The sequence below is a fragment of the Giraffa tippelskirchi genome, chromosome 9 (genome assembly GCF_054371585.1).
Source record: "Giraffa tippelskirchi isolate mGirTip1 chromosome 9, T2T-mGirTip1v1.2.pri, whole genome shotgun sequence".
NCBI lineage: Eukaryota > Metazoa > Chordata > Mammalia > Artiodactyla > Giraffidae > Giraffa > Giraffa tippelskirchi.
Genome location: NC_137283.1, coordinates 92,886,876 through 92,901,416, shown reverse-complemented (window position 1 = coordinate 92,901,416; position 14,541 = coordinate 92,886,876). Strand labels below are relative to the sequence as shown.

The following is a 14,541-nucleotide window of genomic DNA, read 5'->3' as shown; positions in this document are numbered from 1 at the left end:
TCTGTATCTCACAAATGATGAATGGAAGCCATAACAGGTGTTTTAAAGTTACAGAAATTTTTGGCAACTGTGCTTCAAGTGGCAGATTAAATTTTTATTTTAACCATTATAATCAACATGATATTTTAAGGACCAAACAACACAATGTGTCAAAACCTTTTGCAAACTATGAGATTCTACCTGTGAAAGCATGAAGTGTTTGCTAAGTCATGTCCAACTCTACAACATCATGGACTGTAGCCCACCATGCTCCTCTGTTCATGAGATTCTCCAGGCAAGAATGCTGGAATCAGTTGCCATTCCCTTCTCCAGGGTAACTTCCTGGCCCAGGGATTGAACTCTTGTCCTCCTATATTGCAGGCAAATTCTCTATAGTCTGAGCCAGGCAAGCCCAAGATTCTACCTAAACAGTGTTAATTACAATTAACAATTTGTAACATTTTGCTGATGAGCACAAAAGTACAAGACAGACATAATCTTTTAAATCATTCATTTCACTTAAAAATGATCCAAAAATGCTAATTCACAGGAATACATTACTAGTAGCATTTTCCATATGTATGCATTAGTACAACTTATGAAAAGGAATCCTAAAGGAAATTAATCCTGAATATTCATTGGAAGGACTGACACTGAAGCTCCAATACTTTGGCTACCTGATGCAAAGAGCTGATTCATTAGAAAATACCTTAATGTTGGGAAACATTAAAGGCAGGGGAGGAGAAGGGGATGACAGAGGATGAGATGGTTGGATGGCATCACTGACTCAATGGACATGAGTCTGAGCAAGCTCCGGGAGATGGTGAAGGACAGGGAAGCCTGGCGAGCTGCAGTCCATGGGGTTGCAAAGAGTAGGACACGACTGAGGGACTGAAAAACATGAAAAGCAAAGTCAAATTATTTTCCAAGATTTTGTCACACATCAGAAAGTATTGTCAATTTTTAGGTTTTTCTAATGTAAGTAATTTTCTTATAGAGGTATTTTAATGAAATTCATTCAGTAAACACTTAAACCATATACAACATCAGTTACCTAAAATATGAAGCATCTTATTATTTCTTTAGGTATGTTTATTACAGAATGTTGGATAACATTAAAATAATAAAACAAAATTATCCATATTCCCAGTACCTAAAAACTGCTCATATTTCAGTATGCTTCCTCCCAATGTTGTGTATGTGTGCATGCATTCAATATTATTGGGATCATATTAGATTTAGTTTGGTGTACAGGTATTTTTCTCCCATTTGGCACAAACTTGAACCTTCTTCCAGGCTATTGATAACTTTCATAAGTGTCATTTTTAACCTGGCCATAGTAATAGTTAACTGAATGCATGTACCCAAATTTACACATTAGACATGTTTTAAAAACTTTCAAAAAAAAACTCTGTGCATAAAATGAATCTTATATTTAGGGTAATTTCCTTATAGGACAGATTTTGAAAAACAAATGCATCATTGTTTTAAAAAGAATCTTAGCAGTAGTCATCAAGAAAAGACAAAAATTCTCAATAGCTTGATCGTTTCTGATTTACAGCAACTCCTTAGAATAACATGAGAGGGGGTAAAATCCTTCAATAGTTTTTCGTGAATACATTTTATTTTTGTCTTCTCAATGTAAACAGCAGTGTCAAAGGGAACTTGCCCTTTTCAAATGAAGGCAAAATTTACTTTAGAAGAAAAAAAAGTTGGGATAAAGAAAGGGATGTATTTATCCTGCTGGTGTCAAGATCCTGTCCAGATCTTGTCCTTCCTATCTAGATTCCCTTTTACTTTCCCTGGATTTGGAGTCAAGGGCTGTCATCACTCAAAGCATGTACAGTTTGGGGAGAAGAGTCTACTTGTGTGGTTAGGGTTTCAATACCTGCCTTGTGATTTTTAACTCTTTGGATCAAAGAAACTTAAATTATTGAAAAACCATAAGAGAAAAGGAGGCCATTGTGAACATTTAAATTATGATGAAATTTACTAATGTTTTACTCTGTGACTACTAAATGAAGGTGAAATCTATAAAAAATAAAAACTTTAGAAAAGCAATAAGCAGAATTTAGATGCTTCCTTTACACTTAAAGACAGTACAACATAATGGAAAGTTGAAACACCAGGATTAATGTCTTAAATTTTCCACATAAACTCTTTTACTTAGAGCCACTTAAACTCTATTTAATTTCATGTCAAATAGAAACAATGACACCCATTTGAGCCTTACTAATGTTATAATTTTGTTAAATCAAATAAGATAATGTGTAAGAACATACTTCATTACAGGGATAAACACTTATTACCATCATATTCTATTCAAATATTCTTTTAAGTATGTAAAGCTTTAAAAGCAGAAGGCATCATCCAATGTCAATGCACAGATGCAAACATAGATGGATTGAGATTTTTAACTTAAGCAGAGCTAGGTTTTTGTCAAGTGGCATGAGGGGGAAAAAAGAGCCTGAACAGAGTTAAGGAGAAATGCAAGGCAATATTATGATGATGCACAACAGACTACATGAAGGAGGATAAAAATACAGATTAAGGTTAAGGGCATAGTAGAGACAGAGAGGACGGCATGTAAAAATTGTTGAAGTGTAGATACTGGAGGGAGTGAGTTCAAGAGAGAAGGTTGACGAGTAATGCAACTGAACTGGGAATATGGAGAGGTATTAGCAATGATAAGGCCTAGTGTATGAACACAGGTGTAAATAGCACATAGGGTGAAAGATAAGATTATTGGCAGAGCCAGAGCTTGAAAATGCGAGGCCAGATAGATCATCCATGTGGATTCTGAAAGCACAATCACTACCACAGCAGTCATGTCGGACTCTTTGGGACCCTCTGGACTGTATCCTGCCAGGGTGTCCATGGGATTCTCCAGGAAGAACACTGGAGCAGGAAGCCATTCTCTTTTCCAGGGGATCTTTCCCACCCAGGGAGCAAACCTGGGTCTCCCGCATTTCACGTGGATTCTTTACCAGCTGAGCCACCAGGGAAGCCCAGTGGTAGAGGTAATTAAAATAAACCACAGAGATACCAGAGTGGTCAGACTAGCAGTGCCAACATAACTTAAGTACTTGTTAGAAACGCGACTCACTTGAAAAGACCCTGATGCTGGAAAAGACTGAAAGCAGGAGGAGAAGGAGACAACACAGGATGAGATGCTTGGATGGCATCACCAACTCAATGGACATGAGTCTGGTTAAACTCCAGGAGTTGGCAATGGACCAGGAGGCCTGGCATGCTGAGGTCCATGGGGTCACAAAGTGTCGGATACGACTGAGCGACTGAACTGAGCTGAGAAACGCAAATTCTAAAGTCTCATCCAGACCTATTGGGGCTTCCTAGGTGGTGCTCAGTTCAGTTCAGTCGCTCAGTCGTGTCCGACTCTTAGCGACCCCATGAATTGCAGCACGCCAGGCCTCTCTGTCCATCACCAACTCCCAGAGTCTATCCAAACCCATGCCCATCGAGTCAGTGATGCCATCCAGCCATCTCATCCTCTGTCGTCCCCTTCTCCTTCTGCCCCCAATCCTACCCAGCATTAGGGTCTTTTCCAATGAGTCAACTCTTCGCATGAGGTGGCCAAAGTAAACAGCCTGTCATTGCAGGAGAGGCAATAGACCTGTTGGATCCATTGGCAGGGAATATCCCCTGGAGGAGGGCATGGCAATCTATTCCAGTATTCTTGCCTGGAGAATCCCACGGACAGAGTGGCCTGGTGGGCTACAGTCCATAGGGTCCTAAAGAATCAGACAGGACTGAAGTGACTTAGTGCAGGCACATCCAGATCTATTAAACCAAGAAACCAGTGGGTGGTGCTCCAGGTGCTGTAGGATGAAGTGTGAGAATTTACAGGGGTGGCACGGAAAACGAGTTAACTGCTTGCAAATGAAGATTTCAAACAGGTAGCATTTAAACTACGCCAGAAGTTATCGCAAGGTTAAGCAGAGAGGGCTTAAATTAAAGTGAGCAGCATTTGTAAAGGAAAGCCTGACTCATGAAAAGACTTCAGGTAAGATCAGATAAAATTATGTAAAAGTGAAAAATATTAGCTGCTGCTGCTGCTAAGTCACTTCAGTCGTGTCCAACTCTGTGTGACCCCATAGACGGCGGCAGAAAATCAAGCCCTGCTAAGAAGGCATTGGCTCTTTAAGAAGCCTTATAAAACATGACAAACTTCCTTCTATTCATCTACTTTTTCGTTCATTGGTCTTAGGCTCAGTAGAGAGTGAGAGCTGGGACAGTAAGCGTGACTGACTTGGCATACCAGCATTTTCCACAAATTTCCAACATCTTTATGGAACACTGGAGGAATTGCTTCCAACAGCTACTTACGGTGAAACCCGCAGCCCTCCCCGTCTGTGACGTCATGGAACGCCCACCGAGGGTGTGTTCCACCAACATCCGGGCGCCAAGGGGAGGGCTTGCGCACCCCTAACGTCACTACCGGGCGCCGGGCGCGCTCTGTGGCGGTAGATTCAAAAGTTCCGGCCGGCGTCTCGGGGCCTGTGGGAGCGTCTGAGTCGGGGTTCTTGGTGTACTCGCTGGCGTGAGCTTCAGTGCGGCGCAGGGAGGAGCCGGGAAGTTGAGACGGCTGCTGCTAAAACCCGAGGGTGAGAATGGCGCTGTCCACCACGGTCTCGCAGAGGAAGATGATAAGGCGCAAGGCTCCTCGCGGCTTTCTAAAGCGCGTTTTCAAACGACAGAAGCCTCACCTTCGTTTGGAGACGAGTAGCGACCTACTGGTGAGATTTTGTCCCTTCATAGACTGGCAGTGGGGCTGCGATAAATCGGGGAAATAAACCCCAGGCTGTATTTCGCTGCCACCCCCAGCCAGTCTGCTAAAGCTCCAATACTTTGACCACCTGATGCCAAAGAGTCCACTCGTTGGTAAAGACTCTGATGCTGGGATGGTAAAGGTTTTGATGCTGGGAAAGACAGGGCAAGAGGAGAAGAGGGCAACAGAGGATGAGATGGTTGGCTGGCATCATTGACTCAATCGACATGAGTTTGAGAAAACTCAGGGAGAATAAGGAAGGACGGGGAAGCCTGGTGTGCTGCAGTTCATAGGGTCGAACACAACTCAGCGACTGAACGGTAACAGCTAATTTAGCTCTTTGAGGCCTACGCTTGAGGCATTCGCAGCAAAACCTGGGCCTGTTAGTATTCCCGACGCTAAGTTGTTTTGGGGCCCGCTGAAATGTAGATATCCTGTCTTTTTTTTTTTTTTCAAACGGGAGGCTTTTAGCCACATCAGTTTAAGGAAAAAATTAACTGCTTTTAGTTTTTAGGTATCACTCTTCAGGAGCAGTCTGGTACTTACACCGTGCTTAGTGTAATTTGTGAAGGTTCGAAGATAGAGTTTTTTAAAAATCGATTTTGAAATTCAGGGTGGGTTACTTTCATTTAACTACTGTAAAAGGCATTTGTGGCATGCTTTTCAAAAGTGCATTTCTCCTGGTCTTCTTTCCTTCCCCTTCTCTTTATGTTATTAAGTATATTATTAAATATATTGCCATTTCTTCCACTTCAGCTTACTTACTAAAGAACACTGATCCAAAAGTTTGTAAATAGTATGCTCCCAAGTGTGAATTCGTTTTCCTAGACAAGGAGAACACCTATTAGTTTAGTTTTCAAGCCAACAGTTAAAATTTTACCTGACTCATAGTAACTACTGCATAATGCTCACCTAATAAAAAGCCACAGTCAAACCACTCTAATATTTCTGTTTTGAAATAAATTGAGGGCTTTTATGTTGAATGCCTGGAATATATTATCCCTCTAGCAGAATGAACACTTTCCCTGGGTTTGTACCATAGGAGGCACCTCCTGTGGTTTGTTATAAGAGCTCTTTGAGTAAAGGAACCACTACAGGTGGGCACCTAATTTCCAGGAGATCAAGGATAAAGAATTTTGGATAATAGGAATATATGACATGGAGAGTGTCTTCAGAATGCAATTGTTTGTTCCTAAGCTACATTGTTTTTTTTTCTCCCTCACCTCCCCATCTCTTTTCTCTGTAGCCTCTGCCAGTTCTCTACTGGCTCCGGTAATTTTAGGATTTCTATTTTTGCTAGATTACTATAGAATTGTCCTCACTTTTCCTTTCTCTGAAGCCAAAACTACTGGTTTTTTTTTCTTATAAAAGTAGCCTTTCTAATATCTCCTGTCCTTCTTTTTGGTTCCTTTCTTAGACTCTGTAAGAAAAGACAATACATATTGTTTTATTACTTTCCTTCTCCAAAGGTAGTGATTAAGGTGGCACAAGTGAGCTGTATTAAAGTGAAATTGATTTTCAAAAGAATTTTAGGTTATTAATTCTGAAATTTTCACTGGTGTTGGGGTTCTAAATGGAGGGGAAGGAGATTACCAGTTGGTGCAAATTGTTGGCCAGAAATTTCTCAAGTAGTCAGATTCCTCCCACATTCAAACTTGCCTGCCCCAAAGTGACCCATGGACAGGTGGGCTCTGTTGTGGAGTGGGATCCAAGTGGTACAGGAAAGGATGGGAGGTGAAATTCATAAGCATTTGCAGTGGTAGGGCAAAGGAAGTTCTTTTGGCCACTGTGTATCCCTAGATTGTATGCTTATCTTTGGCTTTCATTATTTCTCCTTCACTGTCTGGTTTCTTTACTTATGGTTTTCTGCTTGCCATTGGCACTTAATAATCTTACCCAGCAGGTGTCCCACAGCATCCGTAAACTTCTCTACAATTGAGGCAGTCTGTTTTTATTTCTTTTTTTCTAAACTTTGATAGCCGTAAGAGTTTACATCATACAGTTTAGCTACTGGGACCCTGACAGTGTTCTCTAAGAGTTTTGTATATCAGTGTTGTCTCCCAGTGTGGTACACAGCTTCTTGAGGAGAAGGAACCAAACATATCTCCTTTTGTGTCTCCCATTGTCTTTAACACAAAACTAATCTACTTTTCTGCTGTCTTTGCATAAGATGTTTCTTCTGCATGAAGATGTCCTCATTCCACTCCACTTGGCAAACCCCAGTTCTTTCAAAATTGAGTTCAAATGCCTCTTACTCAGTGAAGTCTTCCTTCGTCATCTTAGAAACGATCCATCTTATCTTCCATTATCATCTACTGTCACACATTTGTCTTTAGTTTCTTAAGGGTTTTGTTCTCCTGTCTGACTGGGAACTTTAAATTGGGAACTTTTTGTATTCCTAGTGTTTAGCATTATACCTTGAACATTCTGAGTGTACAATTTGAGAGTGATGTAACTATGTGTGGATTGATATTTGTAACATTTTATTCATAACTTCTTTGTGTTATGTTATAGTTCTCCTGCACTGGCTTTTTGTTGTTGTTTTGTTTTATAGCTTACTTGATTTTATGTCACCAGGGCCAGTACTGGGGAGCATACGTTAATCTCAAATTGTTCAGCTTTCTTGTAGCTGAGTTAGTTTTTAGATTTATCACTAAGGGATACTGTGCAAATATCTGAGTACTTATGGTTTATGTAAAACTCAAAAGTGCTATGAGGAAGTGGGGAGGAAGTCATGCTGGCCCAGTCTTTTAATCAAATGGGTATTTCTTTTTAAATTATCTTTTAGCTTACCTTTCAAAGAAGCTAATTTTTAAATTTTTCCAAAGTAAGTTCTTAACAGAATGGCTTACCTTTTCCAAGGTTGAATATCTACCTGAAACCTTAAAATTTGCTTTTTTCTGACTATTTAAATTTAAACCTTAGTGCACTTGAGTGGCACCAGTTAACTGTTTTATGACAGAGAAATAGGTTGTTTAAAAAAAAAATTCTGATGTTAAAAAAAAATATTAACTCAGTGTCTATGTTTCATGCCCATGAAGAGTAAAGGACTCAAGTCTCAAAACAGAATGTAGTTTATTTGGGATAGCCTAAAAATTTTTGTTTGCCTAATTTGGGGAGATATGGATGGATTTTTTGCTCATGCAATGATAATTATAGACTGCTTAACTGGGCCACAGGCTACAGGTCACTGGGATACAATGTCTGGGAAGGTAGACATGGTTTTGCCCTTACATTGAGGAAGAGAGGTGAGAAATTGCTGCCTAATGTATGTGTATGTACAGTTATAAGAAGTTCGGGGTACCATAGATCAGTGTAACCTTATGTATTGGGAGGACTTGGCTTTTCAGTATAGACCAGTAGCATGGCAGTAGGCAAAATTGTATTTGAATACTGAAAGAAATTCAGAAGGCCTAGCGTAGAACTGGAAGCTGGAAAAGGTGAGACGGAATTGGAAAGTCCTAGTCAGATGGGGTTTAGTATTAAGGAATTTGGAATTTATCCTGAGGGTATCTGGAAGCTATTTAGGTTTAGAAGTAGAGAATGAAGATTAATGGAAGAAATTGTGCCATATTATGGAGTGTTTTTGTTGCAAAACGAAATGGTATATCACTGGAAATTTAAACATATTTTGAATGACATGGTATAGTGTAAAGAATCAATTGGGTGATTTACCTCAGAGTTCTTACAAAAGTTAAAGAAGACCAAAAGAAAATCTCCTTCCAAAGGTTCTCTGTCACGTTCAATTTAAATCCCCTACTCTACTTTCCCAGTTATCACTAAAACATTCCTAAACATCAACAATCCACTAAAGATTTCTGCTATATAATAATAAGTAATAATTTAAAGGACCACATTACCTAGTTATTTAGCATTTAGTGAATTGTGGGGGAAGAGTTAAGTGTTGTGTATTAATTGATCTCACTGCAAAGAATGTGTAAAAGTGAAAGAAAGTGTTAGTTGCCCAGTATGTCAGACTCTTTGCGATGCCATGGACCATAGCCCGCCAGGCTCCTCTGTCCATGGAATTCTCCAGGCAAGAATATTGGCATGGGCTGCCATTCCCTTCTCCAGGGGATCTTCTCAACCCAAAAATGGAATCCAGGTCTCCTTCATTGTAGGCGGATTCTTTACCATCTGAGCTACCAGAGAAGCCCAAAGAATGTGTACCTTAAGTAAATGACCAAAGAAGTTATATGTTAAAGATACTGTATAATTGAACCTGAATTGGTAGTGCCTTCAGGTACCTGTCAGAAACAAAGGATGGCGTATTACCAATAACTTAAATACAAGAGCACTAGAGTCAATACTAGTGGAGAATTGAAACAGGACAGCAACTCACTTTAGTCTTGCTTTTTTTTTAAGAGTTGAGAGTTACATTTTATTTGGTGGGAATTTTTAGGATACATTCTCACTTGCTTGGGTTTTGTGCTCTACTTTTAACTGTTTTCAAGGTATATGCATATAGAATGAGTAGCACTTTTTGACTGACTAGTGAACTTTGAGTAATATATTTGGCAAAATGTTGTACATATTCAAATAGTGAGGTTAAATAAAGGTACATATCTATACACACTTCTTATGATACATATATATATTTTACATATATGTAGAAGTTATTTCTATAAGAATATGCAAGAAACTGGCAATCATAATTGACTGGGGAATGAAGTTGAAGAGAGGTTTACTTTTGTCAGTTTATCTTTATAGATTTTTTGCTTTATATGTTAATTTTGAAATAACTGTAGATTCATAAGAAGTGGCAAAAATACTACAGAATTCCCATTCGTTTTCTTCAGCTTCCCACAATGCTAATATATAACTCTAGTTCTTTGTGCACTTTTTAATTTTGTATTCTCTGCTTATTTTATCTAGTTTAAGGCTATTTTTAAAGAAATTTTAAAATTATTAATAGTAGATATGATTATTCTCATGTTGTTGTATGACAAGTAACTTGACCTTTGTATCTACTCTTTTCAATTCAATAAACTTTTAAAATTTCAATTATTAAATTTTTTTTGATTAGACATTTTAAATTAAATATCTGCTTAAAAATTTTTACACCTTGGATTGTAGAATGAGAGATGATTAGCCTTAAATACAGTAGTTGATATGTTTTTCTTAGGGGGGATTTTAAATTACATTAGAAACTTAACTTTAGCTGGAATGGAAAACAGAAATATTTGTTCTTGTTAGAGTCCTACCTAAGGTTTTATATAATGATCCTTTAAAGTAATACTGTTGTCTATGGCCTTTGATCAGCTTTACACAGCCTTATTTCATGTACTGTAGTAACTAAGTCTCTTTTTTATGGAATTTTAACATGGACCTATATTAAAATGAATTCTGTGTTACCTTAAATAAGTTAAGTGATTGAATCACAGTAGTAAATAGTGTAGCATTAAAATTTGGGATCTTCTTTTTAAAAGTCATTATTTCAAAATATCAATGTTTGAGTTTAAAAATCATTTTGAATTTTCTTTTTTACAGATACATCTGAACTGTTTACTCTTTGTTCATCGATTAGCAGAAGAGTCACGGATAAATGCTTGTGGGAGTAAGTGTGGAGTCATTAAAAAGGAGCATGTACTGGCTGCAGCGAAGGTAAGATCTGAAGTTCTTTTCTTGAGCACAGTTACCTTGAAACACCACCTAGTTCGTCACCGCTGCCTGATTTAGATTCCTTATTCAGTTTTCTTGACTGAGTTGATGCTTAGCTTTTCATGAATTTTAATTACAGTTAGATTTTCTTTATTATATATAGTATGGATTTCTGATGGAAAGATTCATGGCCATTGCTTTATTGCTTTAGGGGAAAATGAATGTTTGACTGCTAATCTGTGTGATTTGTAGTAGCGTTATTACCTTAAAATTTATGAAAACTTTTCTTCTTGATCATTTTAAGTTTACCTAATTATTTTTCTAAACTTGTTTTGAGTTGAGTGACTTCTGAATCAAATTGCTTACATAAGCAGAGAAGATTGCTTCTTACTGATACTTCTATATAATGTAAGAGTGTGATAACTTAAGGCAGAGTTTTTTTCCATATATGTTCCCAAGATTATTTTCACGTGATGTTAATAGAGGCCCCAACAGGAAAGGCTTCTGGGGTCAGATGAGTTTATATAGCCTAACTTACTGTACCTCCCTGAACAGTTACAGTGTTATGTATAGAGAGCTCCTTTCTGTGAGGATATGCAAGGAACGGGCACATGGTTCACTAGGGGATGATGTGAGAGAGACTTATTTTTTATGGTTTACCGCTTTATAAGCATTTTTTATTTAACATTTCAATATTTTGAACTAATTATAGACCCATGGAAGGTACAAAAATACTATACTATTTCCACTGTACCTTTTATCCAGCTTCCCACAATGTAAACATTTTTATGTAACTATAGTTAATGTAAAGTTATGAGAAGTTATCTCATATATAGTTATAGTTATAATATATATATAGTTATCAACAGTTATGAGAAATACACCAGTAATTTGTTGAACTCTGTTTAACTTACCTTTTTGTAAATTTGGGTATATAATGTACTTAGAATTTTTTAAATGAATTTGAGTACATAGTATTTTATTTTGCAGTCCCCATATTAACATCTTGTAGAACAGAGAAGTACTGGCCTAGTACTTCTAGGCCAGTGAGAGAGTCTAGAGATTGATGACTTTTGTGAGATTCTAGAAATGGCATGCCCTGGCATTTTTTAAGGGGCTTTAAATTCTCTTACAATTATAAACATTTCAACTAGTTTCTGGACTGTTAAAGTCAATGTAAGTGTTTTCTACAGGTAAAGCAAAGCTTAAAAACATGAGGAGTCTATGTGTATATCTTAAATTTAGTATTGGTTTGCTTTTATTAGTGAATTATAAGTAGACTTACCTAAAAGAAGGTAAGTTCTATAAAAGCATTTTTATATATATATATATTTCTGGTCTTTAATGTTCTTTGTCCCTTACAACTTAAGATTTCATTTTGTTTACTTTTTCTTCTGGGCTTCATGTTGTGAAAATTACCTACATAACAAGCTTTTCAGCTTGAGATAACTGGCCTTGGTCTCTGATATAATTCCACCCTAAATACAGGAAATTTGGTGTTTGGATGGATTTGTATTGCTTTATGGTTGTTACATTCCTGGTTTATAATAGGATTTTCAAGCTTTAGAACATATCTTAATTCCCTGAATTACTAAATTTTCTATAAACCTCAAGAGCCATTAATCTGAACACTTTTGGCACAATTGAAGAAGTTAACATCTAGAAGTGACTATTATAAAACCAGATTTTGAGAATCTAGGCATGTTTCACATTCTCTGAGAGAATTAGACTATTTTAGAAAAGTCTAAGACAATTTATAAGGCAAAAGATTCCCTAATCACATTCCAAATTGGGTTTTTATGGATTCAGAGACTTGCGTATTATACACATAGGACTTTTAAACTTTTTGTTGAGGAATTGTGTTTCATTTGCCCTAGGTATAATGTAAATCTTCATTTTCTCCCCCTCACAGGTAATTCTAAAGAAGAGCAGAGGTTAGAAGTCAAAGAACACATTTTTGAAAATTGTATGATGTATTATTTTAGGTGGTAACAGATCATGAAAGCACTTTTTATAAAGCAGTTAATATTGTGTATTAAAATATTGGCTAGTTGTGTATTTGTATGTTTTTTTGCTGGTATTGAAATATCTCAAACACATAGAACTATATAATCTTTGTTTTTGAGGAATTATTTCAAGTTCATCCTACTTCCCTTTTGTTGGTATTGCAAATGTTTTACATATCAAAAATGAAATCTTAGTGTATGAAGTAGCTTGAAGAAATGTATTTCTTAGAATTAAGTTTATAAGTATTTAGATGTACTCACTGTTAGTTAGGGAATCAATTTAATCTCTGAAGGAAGACAATGTACAGTCAAATCTAGATACATTTTAAATATTTTAACTATTTAATACCTTTGCATAAGCAATGCAGTCTGCTTTTATGTTAGGCCAATAGTATACTGAAATAATTTCTTGACTGTAAACACCAGCAGAGTGTTTTCAAAACCTATTTCTCTTCAAAACCAAAAAAAAAAAGTTACAGAGCAAACGGACTGATTTTCTTCAAGTCACACAGATTTAATAGATGAGCATCTGTTCCCCCCAAGAAATCTTTTAGAAGTTTTTGCATATCATCTAATAGTTGTGTTTTTCCATTTTGCTTTTAAATAATTATGTTGCAACTTGAAGTTGCAAAAGTAGTACAGAGAAGTCCCCTTGTTTTCTCCCAATGTAAATAATTAGGGTACAGTATCAAAGCCAGGAATTTGACTTGGTACAATATGTGCATAATTCTGTACCATTTTAGCACATTTGCAGATTTATGTAACCACCACTACTATCAAGATATAGAACTATTTCATCACCACAAAGTTCTCCATTGTGCTTTTCTTTAATAATTACACCCAGCTCCCCACAACCACTGCACATACAACCCCCCTCATACCCCTACCATCTCTAAGCCCTGGCAACCGCTAATCTGTTCTCCATCTTTATGGTTTTGCCATTCTGATGGAATCATACAGGTTTTGACTTTGGGAAATTTGATTTTTTCAGTTGTCTTAACTTTCTTGATCCTCCAAGTTGTTGCATATAGCACTTTGTTCCTGTTTTATTACTGAGTCATCCTATTTCCTGGTATTTATATACCACAGTTTACTCATTAGGGATATTTTGATTATTTCTAGGTTTTTTTTTTTTTTTGGTTATCATAAATAAAGCTGTTATGAACAATTGTGTACCAGCTTTTATGCAATTTTAATTTCACTGGGATAAATGCCCAGGAGTATGATTGGTGCTGGATTGAATGGTAAGTTAATATTTCAGTTCAGTTCAATCAGTCAGTCGTGTCTGACTCTTTGCAACCCGATGGACTGCAGCATTCCAGGCCTCCCTGTCCATCACCAACTCCTGGAGCTTGCTCACACTCATGTCCATCGACTTGGTGATGCCATCCAAACATCGCATCCTTTCTCGTCCCCGTCTCCTCCTGCCTTCAATATTTCCCAGCATCAGGGTCTTTTCAAATGAGTCAGTTCTTCACAAGTATTGAAGTTTCAGCTTCAGCATCAGTCCTTCCAATGACTATTCAGAACTGATTTCCTTTAAGATGGACTGGTTGGATCTTCTTGCAGTCCAAGGGACTCTCAAGAGTCTTCTCCAACACCACAGTTCAAAGGCATCAATTCTTCGGCACTCAACTTTCTTTCTAGTCCAACTCTCACATCCATACATGACTACTGGAAAAACCATAGCCTTGACTAGACGGACCTTTATTGACAAAGTAATGTCTCTGCATTTTAATATGCTGTCTAGGTTGGTCATAACTTTCCTTCCAAGGAGTAAGCGTCTTTTAATTTCATGGCTGCAATCACCATCTGCGGTGATTTTGGAGCCTAGAAAAATAAAGTCAGCCACTGTTTCCACTGTTTCCCCATCTATTTGCCATGAAGTGGTGGGACCAGATGCCAAGGTCTTAGTTTTCTGAATGTTGAGCTTTAAGCCAACTTTTTCACTTTCCTCTCACTTTCATCAAAAGACTCTAGTTCTTCTTCACTTTCTGCCTTAAGGGTGGTGTCATCTGCATATCTGAGGTTATTGATGTTTCTCCTGGCAATGAAATTTGACTGTGATTGTGTTTTGCCATGGATTTTATTGGGTATATACTATTTAGAGGTCACTGAATCTTTGTGTTTGATTTTTGACAAATATAGGGAACTCAGCACTGTTAT

General features: G+C 37.3%; 1 protein-coding gene across 3 annotated transcripts in view; it reads left to right on the top strand.

Moving 5' to 3' along the window:
- Positions 1–4,433: 4,433 nt before the first annotated feature.
- Positions 4,434–14,541, top strand: part of CENPW (centromere protein W) — a 39,972-nt gene continuing 29,864 nt past the window's right edge. The window contains exons 1-3 of one of the 3 annotated variants that reach the window (XM_081529815.1): positions 4,434–4,736; positions 10,259–10,372; positions 12,282–12,427. In XM_081529815.1, the coding sequence (XP_081385941.1) occupies positions 4,611–4,736; positions 10,259–10,372; positions 12,282–12,308 (267 nt within the window). In that variant the 5' untranslated portion in view covers positions 4,434–4,610 and the 3' untranslated portion in view covers positions 12,309–12,427. Of the gene's footprint in view, positions 4,777–10,256; positions 10,373–12,281; positions 12,428–14,541 lie in introns of those variants that run through there. The other 2 variants (XM_081529814.1, XM_081529813.1) reach the window with 2 other exon arrangements.